The sequence below is a fragment of the Sminthopsis crassicaudata genome, chromosome 4 (genome assembly GCF_048593235.1).
Source record: "Sminthopsis crassicaudata isolate SCR6 chromosome 4, ASM4859323v1, whole genome shotgun sequence".
Lineage (NCBI taxonomy): Eukaryota > Metazoa > Chordata > Mammalia > Dasyuromorphia > Dasyuridae > Sminthopsis > Sminthopsis crassicaudata.
Genome location: NC_133620.1, coordinates 307,053,164 through 307,071,758, shown reverse-complemented (window position 1 = coordinate 307,071,758; position 18,595 = coordinate 307,053,164). Strand labels below are relative to the sequence as shown.

The 18,595-nt window shown below is 36.2% G+C and overlaps 1 protein-coding gene across 2 annotated transcripts in view; it reads left to right on the top strand.

The window, feature by feature from the left end:
• The first annotated feature begins 5,923 nt into the window (after positions 1 to 5,923).
• Positions 5,924 to 18,595, top strand: part of ZKSCAN5 (zinc finger with KRAB and SCAN domains 5) — a 31,159-nt gene continuing 18,487 nt past the window's right edge. The window contains exons 1-5 of one of the 2 annotated variants that reach the window (XM_074265039.1): positions 5,924 to 6,439; positions 6,677 to 7,124; positions 12,383 to 12,521; positions 15,578 to 15,669; positions 16,220 to 16,355. In XM_074265039.1, coding sequence (XP_074121140.1) covers positions 6,714 to 7,124; positions 12,383 to 12,521; positions 15,578 to 15,669; positions 16,220 to 16,355 — 778 coding nt within the window. In that variant the 5' untranslated portion in view covers positions 5,924 to 6,439; positions 6,677 to 6,713. Of the gene's footprint in view, positions 6,440 to 6,613; positions 7,125 to 12,382; positions 12,522 to 15,577; positions 15,670 to 16,219; positions 16,356 to 18,595 lie in introns of both variants that reach the window. The other variant, XM_074265040.1, reaches the window with a different exon arrangement.

The window sequence follows — 18,595 nt, the reverse complement described above, 5'->3', positions numbered from 1 at the left end:
CAACACTAGATTTCAAATGGCTGGGAAATCCTGATTCTACAGCCTCTAGGTTCCGAATGGGAAAAGGGGTCCCAGACAGATCGTCATCTTCATGGGTGAGACTTCGAATAGAGAATGCTTTACCCATATTTTATAGGGGTCGGGACAAAGAAGGCTTTGTGCCAAATTGTACATAAGATATTATATAAAACAGGGAAGTTCCAGATGTTTTTTAAGCATCCAAGGAGTAGCTAGTTCCTGGAATTGTCAAAGTGAAGTTAAACACCTGTGTGGCTTGTTCCCAATCTCATAGGGTTAAAGAACGGTTAAGTTCCCATGAAGAAAGTTATATCTTACATTAATTGGGTTTGCAAGGCTCACATGGTCCAAATGGAAATCAGATTATTAGGCTTACATGGTCCAAATGGAGATCAGGTTCACATGGAGAAAGTCAGTCAAATGGAGATTGGGTTCACATGGTTCGCATGGAGATTAGGTTCACATGGGGAAAGTCACATCCTTACAATGATTTGAAATGAACTTACTAATAATATAGAAATTTCTTATTCACATGGGTGTTTCCAAGCTACAGTCTGAAAGGCATGGTTAAGTTGATATTGAGGATTGAGAAAATGTCCATATCCTGTAGCCAAAATCTCTATAGCATGGAAAGGAGGGAGAATGGGACGTAGGTGTGGGTTTTGATGTAAGCCAGTATCAAGGCCTTGGGTCTGTTAGTATGGTTTCCCTGCTGGAATTGTGGAGGGTAGGGGAGTTCAATAAGTTTAGAGAGAGTGGTGGTCAGTTCTTGGGATTGGGATTGATTTTTGTTGTGTTTTTACCTTGTTTCTGATTCTTAATGTTCCAGGAAGTTGAGATTGCTTTATCCAGTTTTTGTTTTATGGAAGTTTAAGAGGTCATGGGAATTGGAGACAATGGTCTAATCTGTTATCTAGTTGTTCACATGACCCCGGAAGTTCCTGCTACAGAAACTGAAGTTGAACATAGCTTTTCCTAATTCTGAGTTCTATATTTCTTTCACCCACTTCTCTAACTGAGTTATTAGAATTATTCTCACCTTTCCCTTTTTCTTAAGGAAATGCAGTAGGTATGATGCTGATGAGGTTTGGTGCAGGGCAGAGAGTTGTGGGAACCCCATTGATAACACTCACTACTAATTAAGCCCTCTACTGAGTTGAAGATTAGTCTAGGCTTACTTATACAATTCAAAGATTCTCTATTCTGATTTCAACTCAAATTGCCCCAGCCTTTAGCCAAAGTTTCAATTATAAAAAGAGGCAACTGGGCTCAATTCCTTGCAGAGAGGCCAAAGTAGGAATCATACCAGGCCAAGGGACCTCCCTTGGCATAGCTGCCTGAGAAGGATTCTCTGCCTGCTGAAAAGACATTCTCTTTTCAGGGTTAATCTCTCTTTGTCTCTCTCACATATTTCCCTAACAGGACTATACCCCTCTCTTTACCTCTCTGTCAGGATTTCTCTGCTAGACTTTTACTTCTATATTGGGACCTTGCCACTAAGGAAGTCAGGCTGCAAAAATCACTTTGAAGGCTTTTTCCAGAATTTGAAATTTCTTGAATGGAGATCCAACTACCCCAAAAGATCAATGGGGAGTGATTTTCCAGAGAAATCCAATTAAATGAGCCACTTATCTTACAAAAAGGCCCATCTGGAAAGTATGTCCCCTCCCAAACTCTCTGGAGTCAGAGACTCCGAATCTCCCTTCTTTTACAGATCAAAGGGGACAGAGTTTCAGAGTGATTATTTTACAGAAAAATCCAACTTACTGATGTATCATCTTTTGTAATGGATATAGAAAGACCTCTTGGGGCAGCTAGGTGGCGCAGTGGATAGAGTACCAGCCCTGAATTCAGGAGGACTGGAGTTCAAATCTGGTCTCAGACACTTAACATTTCCTAGCTGTGTGACCCTGGGCAAGTCACTTAACCCCAGCCTCAAAAAAAAAAAAAAAAAAAAAAAAAACACAAAAAAACCCTTTAATAGTGATGGATGACATCAGAAGACAGCTCAAGAACATTTCTGAAAAAATTGCATCACCATAAAGCCCCTTCTCCCCCTCCCCCAATTGTGATGATTCTAAGAAGGAATGGAAAGATACACCAACAACCTCTTAGTTCAGTTTCAATGTTGAGCAAAAAATGAGGCACTTATGACTACAGAGGAGGAGGTTTACTTTGCCCTGACACCAGCAAGAGTATGTATGAAAGATCTACAACAAAGATAAAGTTGGCACTTATTTTCTCTGTATGCAACCCTCAACTCCATCTGGAAACACTAGGCTATAACAATTAGGTTATCTGAGGAGCTCTGAGCCCATATACCTTGAATTTTTTTTTTTTTTTAAATTTGTCCTAGATTAGGAAGCTGCATTAGAAAAGTTGGATCCAATCAGGTTTAGTAAATGAGTTTTGAGGTTTTATTAGGAAAGCCTTTAAGGAGTTGGGACCAAAGGAAATTATGTGGGTATTGTGTTTGAATTGAAAGTTGTAAGGGGAGCTGTATCAGGAAACTGCTGTCTTACCATATCAGGAAAGATCAATATAGGTGCATTGTCCAGGAGATCACAGGACAACAAACCTAAATGTAGTGTTGTTGGTAGGTTTTCCAGAGGTCTTGGGGCAGCCTTCCTTTCAGCAGACAAGAATAGCCAGATGTTAAAATCCAAATCCTTTATTATCTCTTTCAAAGTCTTGTCTCTTTTCCTGGGGCCTGGTTAGCTTTCTTAAAGGTCTTCCATAGTCTTGGTTTCAGTGAAGAAAATGCAGGAGGACAGGACTGCCACCATAGGATGTGAAATGGGATGAATGAATCTGAGTCCAAGGGCTTGTGCTTCAGCCTCCAGTCTGCTTGTCTTCCCTAACTCTCAACGAATCTGGCTGAGGCTCCTAGCTCATATGCTCTACACTGAATATAAACTAATCATTATATCATTAGGAAACCATTATTTGTTGTAAGATTAAATCAGTCATACTAAACTTAGAGAACTATTAAGCACCATGCTGAACTAGATAACCATTGTCTCATCAATTCCATTAAATTAGCACCTTGTAAGAATCCCTTTTTCAAGTTCAACACCTAAAGACGGAAAAGAAGCTATGTGCGACAACAAAGAAGACAATAGTACAGATGAAAATCTAGATTTTATACTAATAATATATGTGAATCTCACTTCTTTGAACTAATGTTCTTGATTTTTCTGGGTTGTTCCTTGTATATATTCCATATCCCATTCAAGCAACCAACTAGAGAACAGAATAGATGGCATCATAAAGTCTAGGACAACACTCTGTCATCCTCAAGGGGCTCCTAACCTGAACATTTTTAACCAAATTCTGATGAACATATTACGGACACTGAGACCAGAAGAAAAATTTCAGTGGAACCAGAATGTGGCTTTTCTGGTATATGCATTCAGTTTCATCAGGAATAATGCCATATGAATATTATGGAATATTATTGTTCTGTAAGAAATAATCAGTAGGATGATTTCAGAAAGGCCTGGAGGGACTTACATGAACTGATGCTGAGTGAAATGAGCAGGACGAGGAGATCATTATATACTTCAGCAACAATACTATATGATGATCAATTCTGATGAACATGGCCCTCTTCAGCAATGAGATGAACCAAATCAGTTCCAATAGAGCACTAATGAATTGAACCAGCTACACCCAGTGAAAAACTCTGGGAGTTGACTATGAACCACTTCATAGAATTCCCAATCTCTCTATTTTTGTCCACCTGCATTTTTGATTTCCTTCACAGGCTAATTGTACACTATTTCAAAGTCTGATTCTTTTTGTACAGCAAAATAACGGTTGGACATGTATACATATATTGTATTTAACTTATACTTTAACATATTTAACATATATTGGTCAACCTGCCATCTGGGGGAAGAGGTGGGGGGAAGGAGGGGAAAAGTTGGAACAAAAGGTTTTGCAATTGTCAATGCTGAAAAATTATACAAATTATACAAATTATCTTGTAAATAAAAAGCTATTAAAAAAAAAAAAAAGATTGAACCACCTTCACATTCCTAGTATAAATCCAGCAAGGTAATAATGTATGTAATCTTTGCAGTGATTTCATTGCTAGTACTTTAAATTTTCTTGCATCAATATTCATTAGGGAAATTGATCTAAAGTTTTCTCTGTTTTGGTTCTCCCTGGTTTAAATATTAAAACTAAACTCATATCATAGAAGGAATTGTTAGGACTCCTTTGCTCATTTTTGTTTTCAAATTGTATTATATTGGAATTAATTGTTCTTAAAATGTTTTGTAGAATTCACTTGTAAATCTATCTGGTGGAAGTTTTTCTTTTCTTTTCTTTTTAAAATTAAATTAGGGAGTTTATAATTTATAGCTTATTCGATTTCCTCTTCTATGACGAGGTTTTAAAAATATTCTATTTCCTCTTCTGTTAATCTGGGCAGTTTATATTTTTACAAATATTCATTTATGCAATTCTCAGTTTTACTGGCATAAGTTGGGCAAAGTAGTTCCTGATAATTCAGAGACAGACATATCTAGTGAAGAAGGCTCTCTATACTATATCCTAAACCCCAGCTCAAATGAGGGGACACAACTGAATCCAGTGGCAGAATCTTTTTCTAATGCTTTAGAAATAACTTTAGAGACTGGAGGACACAATTCCTTCAGATCCAAGGAACATTGCCAATTAGCTCCGGACCCTAATAGTCTCAGATTTAGGTAGACAAGCCCACTGACTGGATTGGATTGAGAGGTCACAGGTGAGTCAGGACTATATGTTCAAATTCAATTAATTAGCTGCGTGGGTGGGTTTCTGACAGTGACGTTACATTTGCTTTTGCATTTGTCCACTCAGCAACTAGCACTGGGCTTGGCACGTTAGCTCGTCCCTAATAAATGCTTTCCATTCAGGGTTATCTGTCATTTACAACTAGGTGTGAATGTTTATTAAATCTTCCCCCCACCCCAGAGCAGGGAGGTGGCTGGAGAACAAAAGAATTGAAAACCTGATTAGGGAAAGGGAAGAATAAACAAGAAGAAAAAAGATACAGTAAAAGAGAGGGGCACTAAAAAATTCCTCTTCAACGTTTTAGGGACTGATAAAGAACTGTCAATGACTAAGGGAAAAGAGTCTTAAACGAATTTAAAATCCGGGCCCTAAAAACCGGGTGTATACTTCAATCTAATCAATATGAGATGCTTCCTCGCAGCGGTCCCACCTCCACGCTCTGATTGGTTCTTTGGATAGAAGGAAAACTTATTCATTACGTCAGCTAGCTCTAGGGGGCCGCAGTTGGGAGAGAAGCTTTTATAGGAATGACCTAGATATATTTTTGAGATAGAAGAAAATATGGAGCTTAATACGATTTCCTGATTTTTAAAGTTCTACTGGCTGATCTGGAGCTGATGGGGTCGGAACCAGGATCCAGGGTCGGAAGCTGTGGAAGGGAATGACACCCTGAAGTGTTTCAGTACATCTTCATACACAATCTAAGAGCCAAAGGGAGGGATAGATGCGAGTTCCCTGACTAATCACACTTGCTCTCTAAATTCTCTCTTCGGTTTGCCTTCTCTCTTCATTCCTCTGCCCCGAGAGTTGTTACCACTTCAGAGCAATCAAATTTGCCGCATCTCGTTTCCCTACCTCCGGACTTAGGGAGCCGTTATTCTCTTTCGAGAGGTTGACCTAAGCGTAAGGAGTTCTACTTTTTTCCTCTGGAGTGAGGAAAGCGGTTTAAGTCGCTAAGAGCTTTAGGTGTTTAGCATCTAGGAACCCCAATTCTCTTTCTCTCCAGACTCCGCCCCAAGCCGGGTCAGCAGCAACAATAGTCCACTCACAGAGATGCAAACCTCCGGGATTCCTAGAGAGGACTCGGAAGTTTCTTCCGGGAGGGGAAGGGGCGGGATTTAGCGGCACTACTAGCCAAGGGCAAGGAAGGCATTGATTTAGTAATTTCCCGTGAGTTTTGGGAAGTCTAGGGATTGAGTCGGCCCCTTCAGTGTCTCTTGGATAGAGCCATTTACTTTCTCCTCTGATTCCGCCCTGTTGGTAGTTCTGTTCCCTGAAGAACGAGACTCCCTGGAGAGAGAGGGGCTTTGCCAAGGGGAAGAGAGCGTTGGGGTTATCGGGGGAGGGTATCGGCTTCCTTTCTTGCTGACTAGGCCCTTCTCTGGTCCTAAATTGTTGTCTGCGTATATTTCAGATCCTGTGTCATGGGGCCTGGGTCATTTCCCTGGACTAATGACCCGAGCCTTTAATGAGGCTGCGCAGTTTCTGCTGGGAGAGCTTATCTGGGGTATTTCAATTCTTATCTTAAATTGGAAAGCTTTGGCCTCCCTTTTTCATTTTTTCCTTGTTGAGCCCCTGGGCCATCTGGGATTTGGTCCGCCAATAAAAGAGGATCAGCTTATCTGGATAGCTATTTGTAAGTTTTAGTCTTATTGCTTGATACTTTAGTAAGCTGTAATTCAAGTAATTCTGTGGCTAACCCTTTCTAACATTTGCTTTGTGGTTAATCTCAGTAAATTTCCTTCATTTTAGCATTTACATGAACTCTGTTATCTCTTTATTCTAATAATTATTTTTAATATGTCATTAGGTTGCATTATACCTAAAGTGCCATTCAAGAATTCTCTTAAGAGCAGAAGTTTGATCTCCACAGGTCAGACCTTATAGTGAAGCATTCTTTTGGGTGAATCATGGCCAGAGAGTCAAGAGAAGCTGCAGTCCTGCCCACTACAATTCATCCTTCACAGGAGCAAGAAGGACTTCTGATAGTGAAAGTGGAGGAAGAAGATTGCACTTGGATGCAGGAAAACAGCCCTCCCAGTATGGAGACCTTTAACCAGCGTTTCAGACAGTTCCAGTATTATGAAGCATCAGGGCCCCGTGAGGCTCTCAGCCAGCTAAGAGTGCTCTGTTGTGAGTGGCTGAGGCCAGAGATGCACACAAAAGAACAAATCCTAGAGCTGCTAGTGCTGGAACAGTTCCTGGCCATTTTACCTGGGCAACTTCAGGCATGGGTGAGAGAACATCATCCAGAAAGTGGAGAGGAAGCTGTGATTTTGTTGGAGGAATTCCAGAGGGACTTTGATGAACAAGGAGAAGAGGTGAGGAGGAAAATCCCCCCCCCCCCAACTAATCCAGGCTATGGGGGAATAGAAGGGAATTAAGGAGGTGATGGGGAATCACCTAATGTTTGTTGAATTTAAGGAAAACATTGGGAATGATGACCATAAAGTTCTTTTCATCCTGATACCCCATCAGGACTTTTTTGTTCTTTTAAGTTACATGTGAGTCCTAGGCTTAAGCAAGCATTTATTACAAGTATATTATTATAAGTACTTATTGTGGCCAGGCAGTGTGCTAGGCACTGGGGTTTCAGATATAAAAGAAAATGAAACAAATCCCTTAAGAAACATAGTAGTGCATTATAAAGATATCTCAACTTTTAAAAAAGAAAACATTATTCACTGTGCCTATCTGGAGCAGTTATGGGCTTTTAATATCTCACTTTCACTATTCTTTAGGGAAGATGGATGCATTTCCTTGTTTTTTTCTGTAATGGTTTTTCTTTTTCCTATGCCTCAGATTCTTCTGACATTCTTGAAACATTTGGGCTTCTGGCTGTACTCTGGATTTCTCTCTAGAAATTCCTTTTCCTCACTTTAGACAGTTTACAGTTTCATTCTTTGTGAATACCCTAGGTGTTACTTTAGGCATAGAACAGGACAGAACCTTTTGGTTCTGATGTCTTTGGGTAAGGTTTCCAATGGCCTATTTAACATTTCATTATTTAAAATTGAAATAGCAGCACCCTGCAATCTAAGACAAATAATTTTGACTTTAGATAATGGCTGAGGTAACTGCTAAATTTTCTTTTTGCTCTGCTACCACTTGCTCCCTTTCCACTAAGCTCATTTGGTTCTTTTGTATTGTTAGCCAAGTTCTATCAGAACATTAATAAACTGTTCCTAAGGTACTACTTTAATCTAATACTTAATTACTTTGAACAAGCTTTGTAAAGGGGTCAGCATCATTAGTTTATAATGTTCATTGAGCTAAATACTATAGGGAGTGAGAAAAGGCCTCAGGATCAGATACTAATTTCCTCTAAAAAGGCTACTCTCTAAAGGGAAGTGTGTGTGTATACATATATATATATATATATATATATATATATGCTCCAAAAAGAGTTCTATAAATATAATCAATTGCAGACAGATAAGGAGATTGCTAGGATAACTAGATGGAGTGGGATTAATAAAACTTTAATCACAATTTCATACACATTTTATAAACAGTGGTTCTTTGTTTTAAACTGTGGAGATAAAAGGACCAAAATTGTCAAGAGAACATGGTTCTTGATAAAAGGAAATAAACTTTTGACTTACTTGAATTTTTTCTGTTAATTACTCATTGCTATAAAAACATGGGTTGCTCAGTTCACTTTGTATTTTTGTGTTCCAATCTTGCTGGTACCTCTAATAATTTTTCTTTTTTCCTCTGATGCTTTATCCTTTAGCCATTTCCAATATTCTCTGTGTGTCCTCACCTTTTGGTGCTTTCCTCTTAATTGGGATCCCTACTGTTTCCTCCTTGAAGGGCATAGAGATTCCATTCTAGGCATGGTGGGCAATCTGTCAGATGGAGGTAGAAGAGGATAGGAAGAGCTTTAGTAATTTATGTATATGAAATAAGACTGTAAATAAAGTTGGATCTGCATTAAAAAGTCTTAAAAGCTATAGTAAGAACTTTATGATTTATCCTAGAGACAATAGGAAATCTTAAAAAAATTTTTAGCGGGGGAGTGATATGATGAGAATTCTGTATTGGGAAGATTACTTTAGCAATGGTGTGAGTAATGGATTGGGAAAAGGTGACAGATTCAAATAAGAGGCTATTATAATTGTCTAGAAGAAAGGAAATAAATGTACTTGCAATGAGTAGCAAGGAGAGGATAGATGCAACAGGTAAGTTTTCACTTCTGAAACAGAGAATTTAAAGATGTGAGGAGTGGAAAATAGAGAGTCAAAGATGACTTCAAGACTGGTTGGAAGATTATCAAAGAAAGGGAAGTTCATTGAAGAGCAAAGTTTTTGTTTTTTAAAAAATTTTTTAAAGTATCATAGTGCCTTCCCTCAGATTATCTATCTCCAGTTTATCCTGTGTATATCTTGTTTTCAAATAGTTGTTTGCAGAGTGACTCCTCAATTATATTGTGGACTTTCTGACTTTTTTATATACCAGCCCTTAGTATAAGCCCTGGCACATAGTAGATGGTTAATAAATATGTGTTGATTTAACTTGACTTGGGGATAAGATAATAAGTTTAGTTTTGAACATGCAGAATTTGAATGATGGTGAGTTATTCAGATGGATAAAATTTCAACACATTAGAAAGTTTCAGGTTAAAATTTAGGATAGAAGTTGTGACTGGAGGTTCTAGATTTGGAAGAGACATTTCATATTGTTATAAAAAAACAAAAATCAAATAACTTTCTATTAATTCTAACTATTTGAAAGTGAAGGAGGTTGCCTTTGAAGGTAATGAGTTTGCCTCCCCTGGAGGACTTCAGGCAATTACTAATTATTTTGTAAAGATGATTCCTGTCTAAATACAGCTTGAATTATATGCTTTCTGAGATCCCTTTTAACACTGACAGTTTGAGATTACAAGCAGGAAAACTTTCTAGTTTGGTAGTGATGAGGAAGAAAATTATATGATTTGAGGGCTTGATGGCAAAATGATCCAGTACCTGTTAGGCTGTGTCCCTATAGAAAGATTGAACAGTAGAGATATGAATTTGGGATTGTAGAATGTTAAAACTGGAAAGGATCTTAGAAAAAAAAGAGACAACATATTTCCTTATCAGTTCTCTGGGATCATGATTGTTCAATGCATTGATGATCTTTTAAAGTTAATTTGTTGTTGTATAAATTATTCTTCCAATTTTTTCACTTTACATTGCAGCAGTCTTTTTTAAGTCTTAGAAAGTTTCTTTGATACCACCCCTTTTATTGTATGGCACAATAGTATTCTATTTTATTTATGTTCCTTCATTCAGCTATTCCCTAATTAGTGGACACCCTTTTAATTCACAGTTCTTTTCCACTATAAAAAGACCTGTTGTAAATATTTTTGTAGATATATGGATTTTTTTTCTTCTTTGCTTCTTGGGGATATTAGTGTAGTAGTGGTATCACTGATTATGTCCAGTTTAGTAACTTTGGATGGTGGTCTAAATTGTTTTATGAAATGGCTAGACCATTCTGTCCCATCTATAAATCATTAGTGTGCCTCTTTTTCTTTGTCCCTTCAACATTTGTCTTTTCCTTTTTTTTTTTTTTTTTTTTTTTTCTGATGAGTCCTAGAGGTTAATTTTTTCCTCATTATTAATTATTTGGAGCATTTTCTCATATGGCTCTTGATAGCTTGAATTTCTTCATTGAAAATCATTTATATTTTAGAACCATTTATAAATTGAAGAATGACTCTTATTCTTATAAATATGAATCAATTCCTCATATACCTTAGATATGATATCTTTGTTTTAGAAATTTGATGTAAGATTTATTTCCCAGTACTTTTATCTAATTTTGTCTCTATTTGTTTTGTTTTTAATTTTACGTACTCAAAATTGTCTGTTTTATCTTTTGTGATCTTCCCATGTTTTGAGGACTTGAACTCTTGTTCCATTTATACATCCAAATTTCTTCCTTTTTTCTCTTAATTTGTTATATAACTTGTATCTAAGTCACATATTTGTTTGTGACTAATCATCATATATGGTGGAAGGTACTGGTCTAAACCTAATTTCTTTTGCTCAATCATTACAATCATGCCTGATTCTTCTTGATCCAATTTGGGATATTCTTGGCAAAGACACTGGAGTGGCTTGATATTTCCTCATTTGACAAATGAGAAAATTGAGGCAAACAGGTTAAGTGATTTGCCCAGCTCTCAGCTAGTAAATATCCGAAGCTGAATTTTATTTCAGGCTCAGTACTCTATTCACTGTGCCACTTAGCTCTCCCCAAACTTAATTTTCTTTCTTTTTTTTTTTTTTAATCAAAACTTTTAATTTTTAAAACATATGCATGAATAATTTTTCAACATTAACCCTTGCAAAATCTTTGTTCCAATTTCCTCCCACTTCCCCCACTCCCTTCCCTCGATGGCAAATAATCCAATATATGTTAAACATGGTAGAAACATATGTTAAATTCAATATATGCATACATATTTATATAATTATCTTGCTGCACAAGAAAAATCAAATCAAACAGGAAAAACAATGAGAAAGAAAATAAAATGCAATCAAACAGCAACAAAAAGAATGAAAATGCTATATTGTGAATCACACTAAGTTCCCTCAGTCCTCTCTTTGGGTATAGATGGCTCTCTTCATCACAAGATTGTTTGAACTGGTCTGAATTATCTCATTGTTGAAGAGAGCCATGTCCATCAGAATTGATCGTCTTATAATCTTGTTGTTGCCATGAACAGTGATCTGGTTCTGCTCATTTCACTTAGCATCAGTTCATGTAAGTCTCTCCATACCTCTCTGAAATCATCCTGTGGATTATTTTTTGCAGAACAATAATATTCCATGCAGCCATTCTGCAGCTGATGGGCACCCACTTAGTTTTCAGTTTTTTTGCCTCTATAAAAAGGCTGTTACAAATAGTTTGCACATGTGAGTCCCTTTCCCTCCTTTGAGATCTTTTTGGCTTATAAGCCCAAGTAGAATTACTGCTGGATCAAAGGATATGCACAATTTGATAACTCTTTGGGCATAGTTCCAAATTGCTCTCCAGAATGGTTGGATTCAATCACAATTTCATCAACAATGCATCAATGTCCCAGTTTTCCCCCATCTCCTCCAACATTCATTACCTTTTTCTGTCATCTTAGCCAATCTGAGAGTTGGTACCTCAGAGCTGTCTTAATTTGCATTTCTCTGATTTAGAGCACCTTTTCATATGACTAGAAATGACCCAAACTTAATTTTCACCAAATTGCTGTTCATCTTTCCCAATAGTTTTGTTGAATAATGAGTCTTTATCCGAGATCCAGAAGTATTAGTAACATATTCATTCTGTGAGAAAGTTGAGATTTAGCTATGTTAACTTATCAAGGTGACATAATCTACAACACTTTGTTGCCTTAGACTCAAAGGTCTTTAAATTAGATTTGGCTTTAATCTCCATCTCTCATCTCTTAGTCTCATGTTTTGCCTTGCTCCTTGTGAAGCTGAATAATATTTTAGTTCCACCTTTATCTGTCTAATATATAGACTTGGATTTTCTTGGTATTTTTGCTGCATACTCTTTTCTTTAACATGATGTTTATTGTTGTCCACAGGTTGCTGCCTATCCAGAAGTACCACTTCAGGAAATTATGCAGCAGAGAATGGTACAGGAGTCCCTGAATATTCAACTCCAAGCCATGGACACTCAGCCTGATAGTGGTCCCCAGAAACCTTTCTCCTTGGAAACAAATGGTGAGGGGGCAACACTATTCATTGATGGGCATGGGAAAATTCAAGTTGGGAATGTTGGCCATAACAAAGAAAAGGGAATTCTGAGAAAGGTTAATTGTCACTAGAAGGTATGAAGTTGAAGTCAAATCAAAGAAGTTTTAATTCAGCTCATCAATTATTAAGCTTTATACTATACACTGGAAATATGAAGATGAAATTGCCCTGAAGAATCATTTAGGTCAATAAAAGGCATAAGACATATACACAAATAATTATATTAATATAAGGCATAATATGATAAGTAGATAAAGATGTCCGTAAAAAAATACAGAGTGGGGAGGAGAGATTAAGGAAGATAGTAGCATTTGAAGTGGGCTTTGAAGGCAGAGATTTCAAAAGATGGAGTTAGTAATTGGGAAAGGCCTGTTTTAGGAACGAGAAAGGAAGAAAAGGAGAATGAATAGTCCATTTTGCCTGGGATATATTTCAGTGAACATCATGTGCTTAGTTTGCTATACAAAGACAAAAAATGAAACAACTGCCATCGAAAAATTTTCATTTTACTGAAGTATACAAGAAAAGTAATGTAAGATTAGAGGAGGTGGGAACCAGATTAATAACAGCAGCAACTGCAACAGCAATACCAAATAAATAAATGAACAAATTAATAATAGCTAACATTTATAATGCACTAATATTTATAAAGAACATATTTTGGGGGCAGCTAGGTGTGCAATGCATCAGTCCTGAAGTCAGTAGAACCTGAGTTCTGATTTGGTCTCAGACACTTATGTTCTTTCTTTCTTTTTTTTTTTTTTAAACTGAGGCAACTGGGGTGAAGTGACTTGCCCAGAGTCACACAGCTAGGAAGTGTTATTTTCCAGGCACTATGCTTTATAAGTATTATCTCATCTATTTCTCTAAAAAATCCTGATGCTATTATTCCTATGTACAGTTGAGGAAATTGAGACAAACAGGTTAAATTACTTGTTCCAGGTTACACAGCTATTAAATGTTTGAAGTTGGGAGTGTTGGCCATAACAAAGAAAAGGAAATTTGAACTCAGGTCTTCCTAATGCCATGGCCAGTGCTACATCTACTATACCACCTAACTACTTTGTAGAGAAGCCAGGATATCGAATACATTAATCATTAGATAATGAGACACTGAAGATTCTCAATTAGAGTCATGATATAGTAGTTATACTTTAGGGTGTACTAAGGCAGCAATATTAAGGTTGGACTAACGGAAAAACTGAAATTAGGAAAACCAATACTAATGTTATACAATAGTACAGGGAATATGTGATGAGAGCTTGAATTAGGTTTAGTGAAAGCAGACAGGAGGGAATGGATTTAGAGGTAGACTCACTGTAGAAGTAGAATGGTCAGAACTTGAAAACTAAATGGATGAAAGAGAGAGAAGGGGTGACTTTAAGAAGTTCTGAGTGAGGATATAACTGACTCAGACAGGTGAGGATTGGAAATTTATAGTTGAAAGTATTGCTGATAATGATACTGTGTTTGCAGCTATGACTGGAAAATAAAAGCTATCCAGAAGCCTTTTTTCAACGTACACATGTAATGTTTTGCTGTTATTTATAGAGCCCATTAATTTGTGTAAATCTCTTAGATTCTGCCTATCAAAGTCTATCCTGAAAAAGAAACCTTGACTTGATTGCAGCATGCTTGGCTGATCCTGCTGTTTCCCATAAAGTAATTATCATACCAGGTTCTTTGAAGTTGTGCTTCATTGTATCCTTAAAATGTTTCACTTCATCTTGATAATACCAATTTGTTAACTTACATTAAAGACGTTATGGAAAGAAAGTGAAGACTTAGTGAACTAATACCAATTATTTGTTGCCTATAAAGCTGTTATGAAATTAGTTTATATTTTTGTTCTCTTTAAAGCTAAATAAGAAATAATTCCTGTAGTATTTTCTTTTCTTCATAGCCAACTCTATTTGATTCTTAGTTATCTCCTCAAGTTCCTTAGTATTTTCCCAACCTTGTTCCCTTCCCTTTCCCTGGTAGTAAGACTGCTTCTCCTTTCCGCCTCCTATTTTCCCCTTCCCCCCTTTATCCTCTGACTGAAGGAAGGTTCATTATCTAATTGGATCCACTCATATAATGTCTTTTTGAGAGTTATCTAATGATAATTTGGTGGTCATACCAGTTTTTTTTTATTTTACAGATTTACTCTTCCTTTTTTTTTTTTTTGCTTTGATGTTCAGATCCATGGATTGAAGATCAATTCTTACTGCTACTTATACAATTATTATTTTTTTTTTAAATCACATTAATTGCTAACATTCATTCAAGCTTTCCTTTGAATCCTTACCGTTACTTACTCCTGGTGTTTGGTCCCTTCCTATTTTCAGTGATTCTTTTTTCCATTCTATCTTCAGGCCACAAAGAGAAAGTAATTATGTACCAGGTAGGTAGTTGGGACCAGAAAAGCTGTAACAAAATTTAAAGAACCAAACAAGTATTTTATTTGGTCAAGGGAAAATATGAGGTACAGCCAGGGTACACACCAAAGTCAAGATAACCCATAGGTTTGAAATGGGTGGTGGAGGAATTGTAGGAATGGAGAAAGACACAAAAGGAGCCCAAAAAATGGTAAAAAATGAACAGCAACATTCATAGAAATTCAGAAGTAGGAAAGATTCCTGTAGCCTAGGCTATTGGGAGAAAATAGCATGGAAAATTTGAGCTGGATTCTAATTATTTTATTAAATCTGTTGGATACTCTTATCTGCAAAAGTATAAGTTTTATATTAGAGATGAAGGTATTCCAAATGGAAACATGAACAACAAAAGTGCAAAGACAAGGACAATATGTATAGGGACAGAAATGGCTGGATTGAAGCACATTGTTTATATTGGGGGAAAATGGTAAATAAGATTAGCTAGGTAGAGTACAGGGTCCAATTATTGTGGGCATTAGAATTAAAGATGTTTGACCTTGATACAATAGGCAGTGGGATCCCACTATAGATTTCTGAGTAGGGGAATAACTTGAGAGTAGAGCAAAACAATTCTCACTCACAACTCCTTTTCTCCTTCTTCAGCTCTGCCTGTTTCCCAGATTCCAGCTATTCCTCAGAAGGGAAATCATAGAGACCAACAGATGGCAGCTGCATTTCACATGACTGGGGCCCAAGTGAGCTATCGTCCTTTCTCTGCGTTCATTGAAACCCCGTGGCTACTACTCCCCTCATCCTGAAGTTTCTTTAGGACCCTCTTCCCTCCTACCCCCACCCAAATTAGGATACTTACCTCTAAATATTTTTCCCAGAAACAAGGCCCATCTTGGATTGGTCCCTACTTCTCTACATATTTTCAACTATGCTTTCCTCCTTTCTATTTAACATTTACTTACTTACCCTTTCTAAGGAGGCACATAATTATAGCAGTATTAAAGGTGGAAAAAATTAAAAGGCCATATGTCCAATGACTTCATTTGACAGAAGAAAATATTGAAATGTTATAGAGGTTAAGTGACTTTGTCAAGGTTACACAGTAAGCTAATTGTCAGAATCAAGAGTAGAAGCAAGGTTTCCTTAACTCCTAGGTTCAGTGTTCCTTTTAGGCAGTCCCACACTGTACATTTCCTCCCACTTCATTCTGCTTTGATTTTTTGATGCTCTGCTGTCCCTTATTTAAGAGCAGAGCACAGGGAATAGGAACTGAGTAGGGATCTCATGTTTCAGACATTGGTGAAAATTGAGGATGTGGCCGATGTGGCTGTGTCTTTTATCCTGGAAGAATGGGGGCATTTGGACCAGACTGAGAAGGACCTCTCTAGGAATGACAGACAAGAGAATTATGAGACCATTACCTCAGTAGGTAAGAACTGTTTTCATTTTATGGATTAGAATGAATTAGTTTTGTTATCTTGTAGAACATTTATGTTATACTGTATTGGGTATATGTGCATATATATACATAATATGTAATTATGTGTATGTATATTCCTTTCTCTTACTGTTATAACTTAGAATATTTTAATTATAAACTAGAAAGTCATCAATAGACATGAATATTTCCATACACAAAGAAGATTGGATAGAACATTATGAATCTGTTATAAAATAATTTTAAAAATGTATTAAATTTAATATAATAGTACTAATATTACTCTGCTTAGGTGTGTTACCTTGCAAACTTATTCATTCTTTTGTGTATTTTTAAAATGTTTCATTGTTGCTCTTTATTTCTTTTGACATCATTATTGCTGTCTCCTACTATATTTCAAGGAAAAAAAAATCCCTCTTTTCTAATAGATAAATTTAATCAAGAAAAACATTTGTGTTATATGTATCTGAAAATGTCTATTTCATTCTGGAACAAGAAGTGGGAAACATGTTACAAGTCTTTTGGAGTTCTAATTATTCAGTGCATTGATTGGTCTTCTTAAGTCTTTCAAAATTCATTCATCATTATCTTTTCCTGTCATCTTAGCCAATCTGAGAGGCGTTAAGTGGTACCTCAGAGTTGACTTAATTTGCATTTCTCTAATCAATAGTGATTTAGAACATTTTTTTGTATGACTACAAATGGATTTAATTTCTTCATCTGAAAATTGTCTCTTCATGTCAATTGGGGAATGGCTTGTATTATAAATTTGACATAGTTCTTTATATATTTTAGAAATGAGGACTTTATCAGAAATACTGGCTATAAACTCTTTTTTCCCCCCAGCTTTGTGCTTCCCTTCTAATCTTGGCTTCATTGCTTTTGTTTGTGTAAAACCTCTTTAATTTATTGTAATCAAAATTATCCATTTTGTATTTCATAATATTTTCTAGTTCTGTGACCATAAATTCCTCCCTTCTCCACAGATTCAATAGATAGATTATCACTTAAACTCCTAATTTGCTTATAATGTCACCCTTTATATCTAAATCATGAAACCATTTCGACCTTATCTTGGTATATGGGATGTGAGATGCTTGTCAATGCCTAGTTTCTGTCATATGATTTCGCAGTTTTCCCAGCAATTTTTGTCACATAATGAGTTCTTATCCCAGAAATTTGAGTCTTTGGGTTTACCAAACACTTGATTAGTATACTATAGTCATTGACTATTATGTCTTGTAAATCTCACCTATTCCACTGATCGACTATTTTTATTTCTTATCCAGTATCAAATGGCTTTGATGATTGCTGCCTTACAACATAGTTTTAGGTCTGGTAAAGCTAAGCTACCTTTCTTTGTTTTTTGTTTTGTTTTGTTTTGTTTTTTTCTCCTTAGTTCTCTTTGAAATTCTTGAAGAACTTTTGTTCTTTCAGATAAATTTTGTTACTATTTTTTCTAGCTCTATGAAGTGATTCCTTGGTATTTTGAATGGTATGGCACTGAATAAGTAATTAATTTAGGTAGTATTGTCATTTTTACAATATAATAAATATAGGTCCTGTTTACCCATATGCACTTAATATTCTTCCAGTTATTTAGATCTAATTAACTAAATTTGTGTGAAAAGTGTTTTATAATTGTGTTTATATAGTTCCTGACTTTCTCTTGGCAGGTAAACTCCCAAATATTTTATATTATTTAAAGTTATTTTAAATGGATTTTCTCTTTCTTTCTCTTATTGTTGGGCTTTGTTGGTAATATATAGAAATGCTGATGATTTATATAGGTTTAGTTGCTAAAATTGTTAGTTGTTTAATAGGCTTTTAGTAGATTCTCTAAATATATTATATATCCTGATTAAATTTTTTTTATTAAATCTGTTACTCTTATCTATAAAAGATTACAGCGTTGCCTATACTCATTCCCTGATTATGTATTTTTAACCTATGCTATTTTTTTCTTTTTTTTTCTTCCTGAGGCTGGGGTTAAGTACTTGCCCAGGGTCACATAGCTAGGAAGTGTTAAGTGTCTGAGACCAGATTTGAACTCGGGTCCTTCTGAATTCAAGGCTGGCGCTCTATCCACACCTAGCTGCCCCCCTATGCTATTTTTTCTTAGTCTGTGCTTTTTCTTATGGTTATAGTTAGAATTTACTTGTAAATCCACCTAGCCCTGAGGCTTTTCTCTTGTAGCTAATTTCTGGCTAAATATCCCCCTTAATATTGTG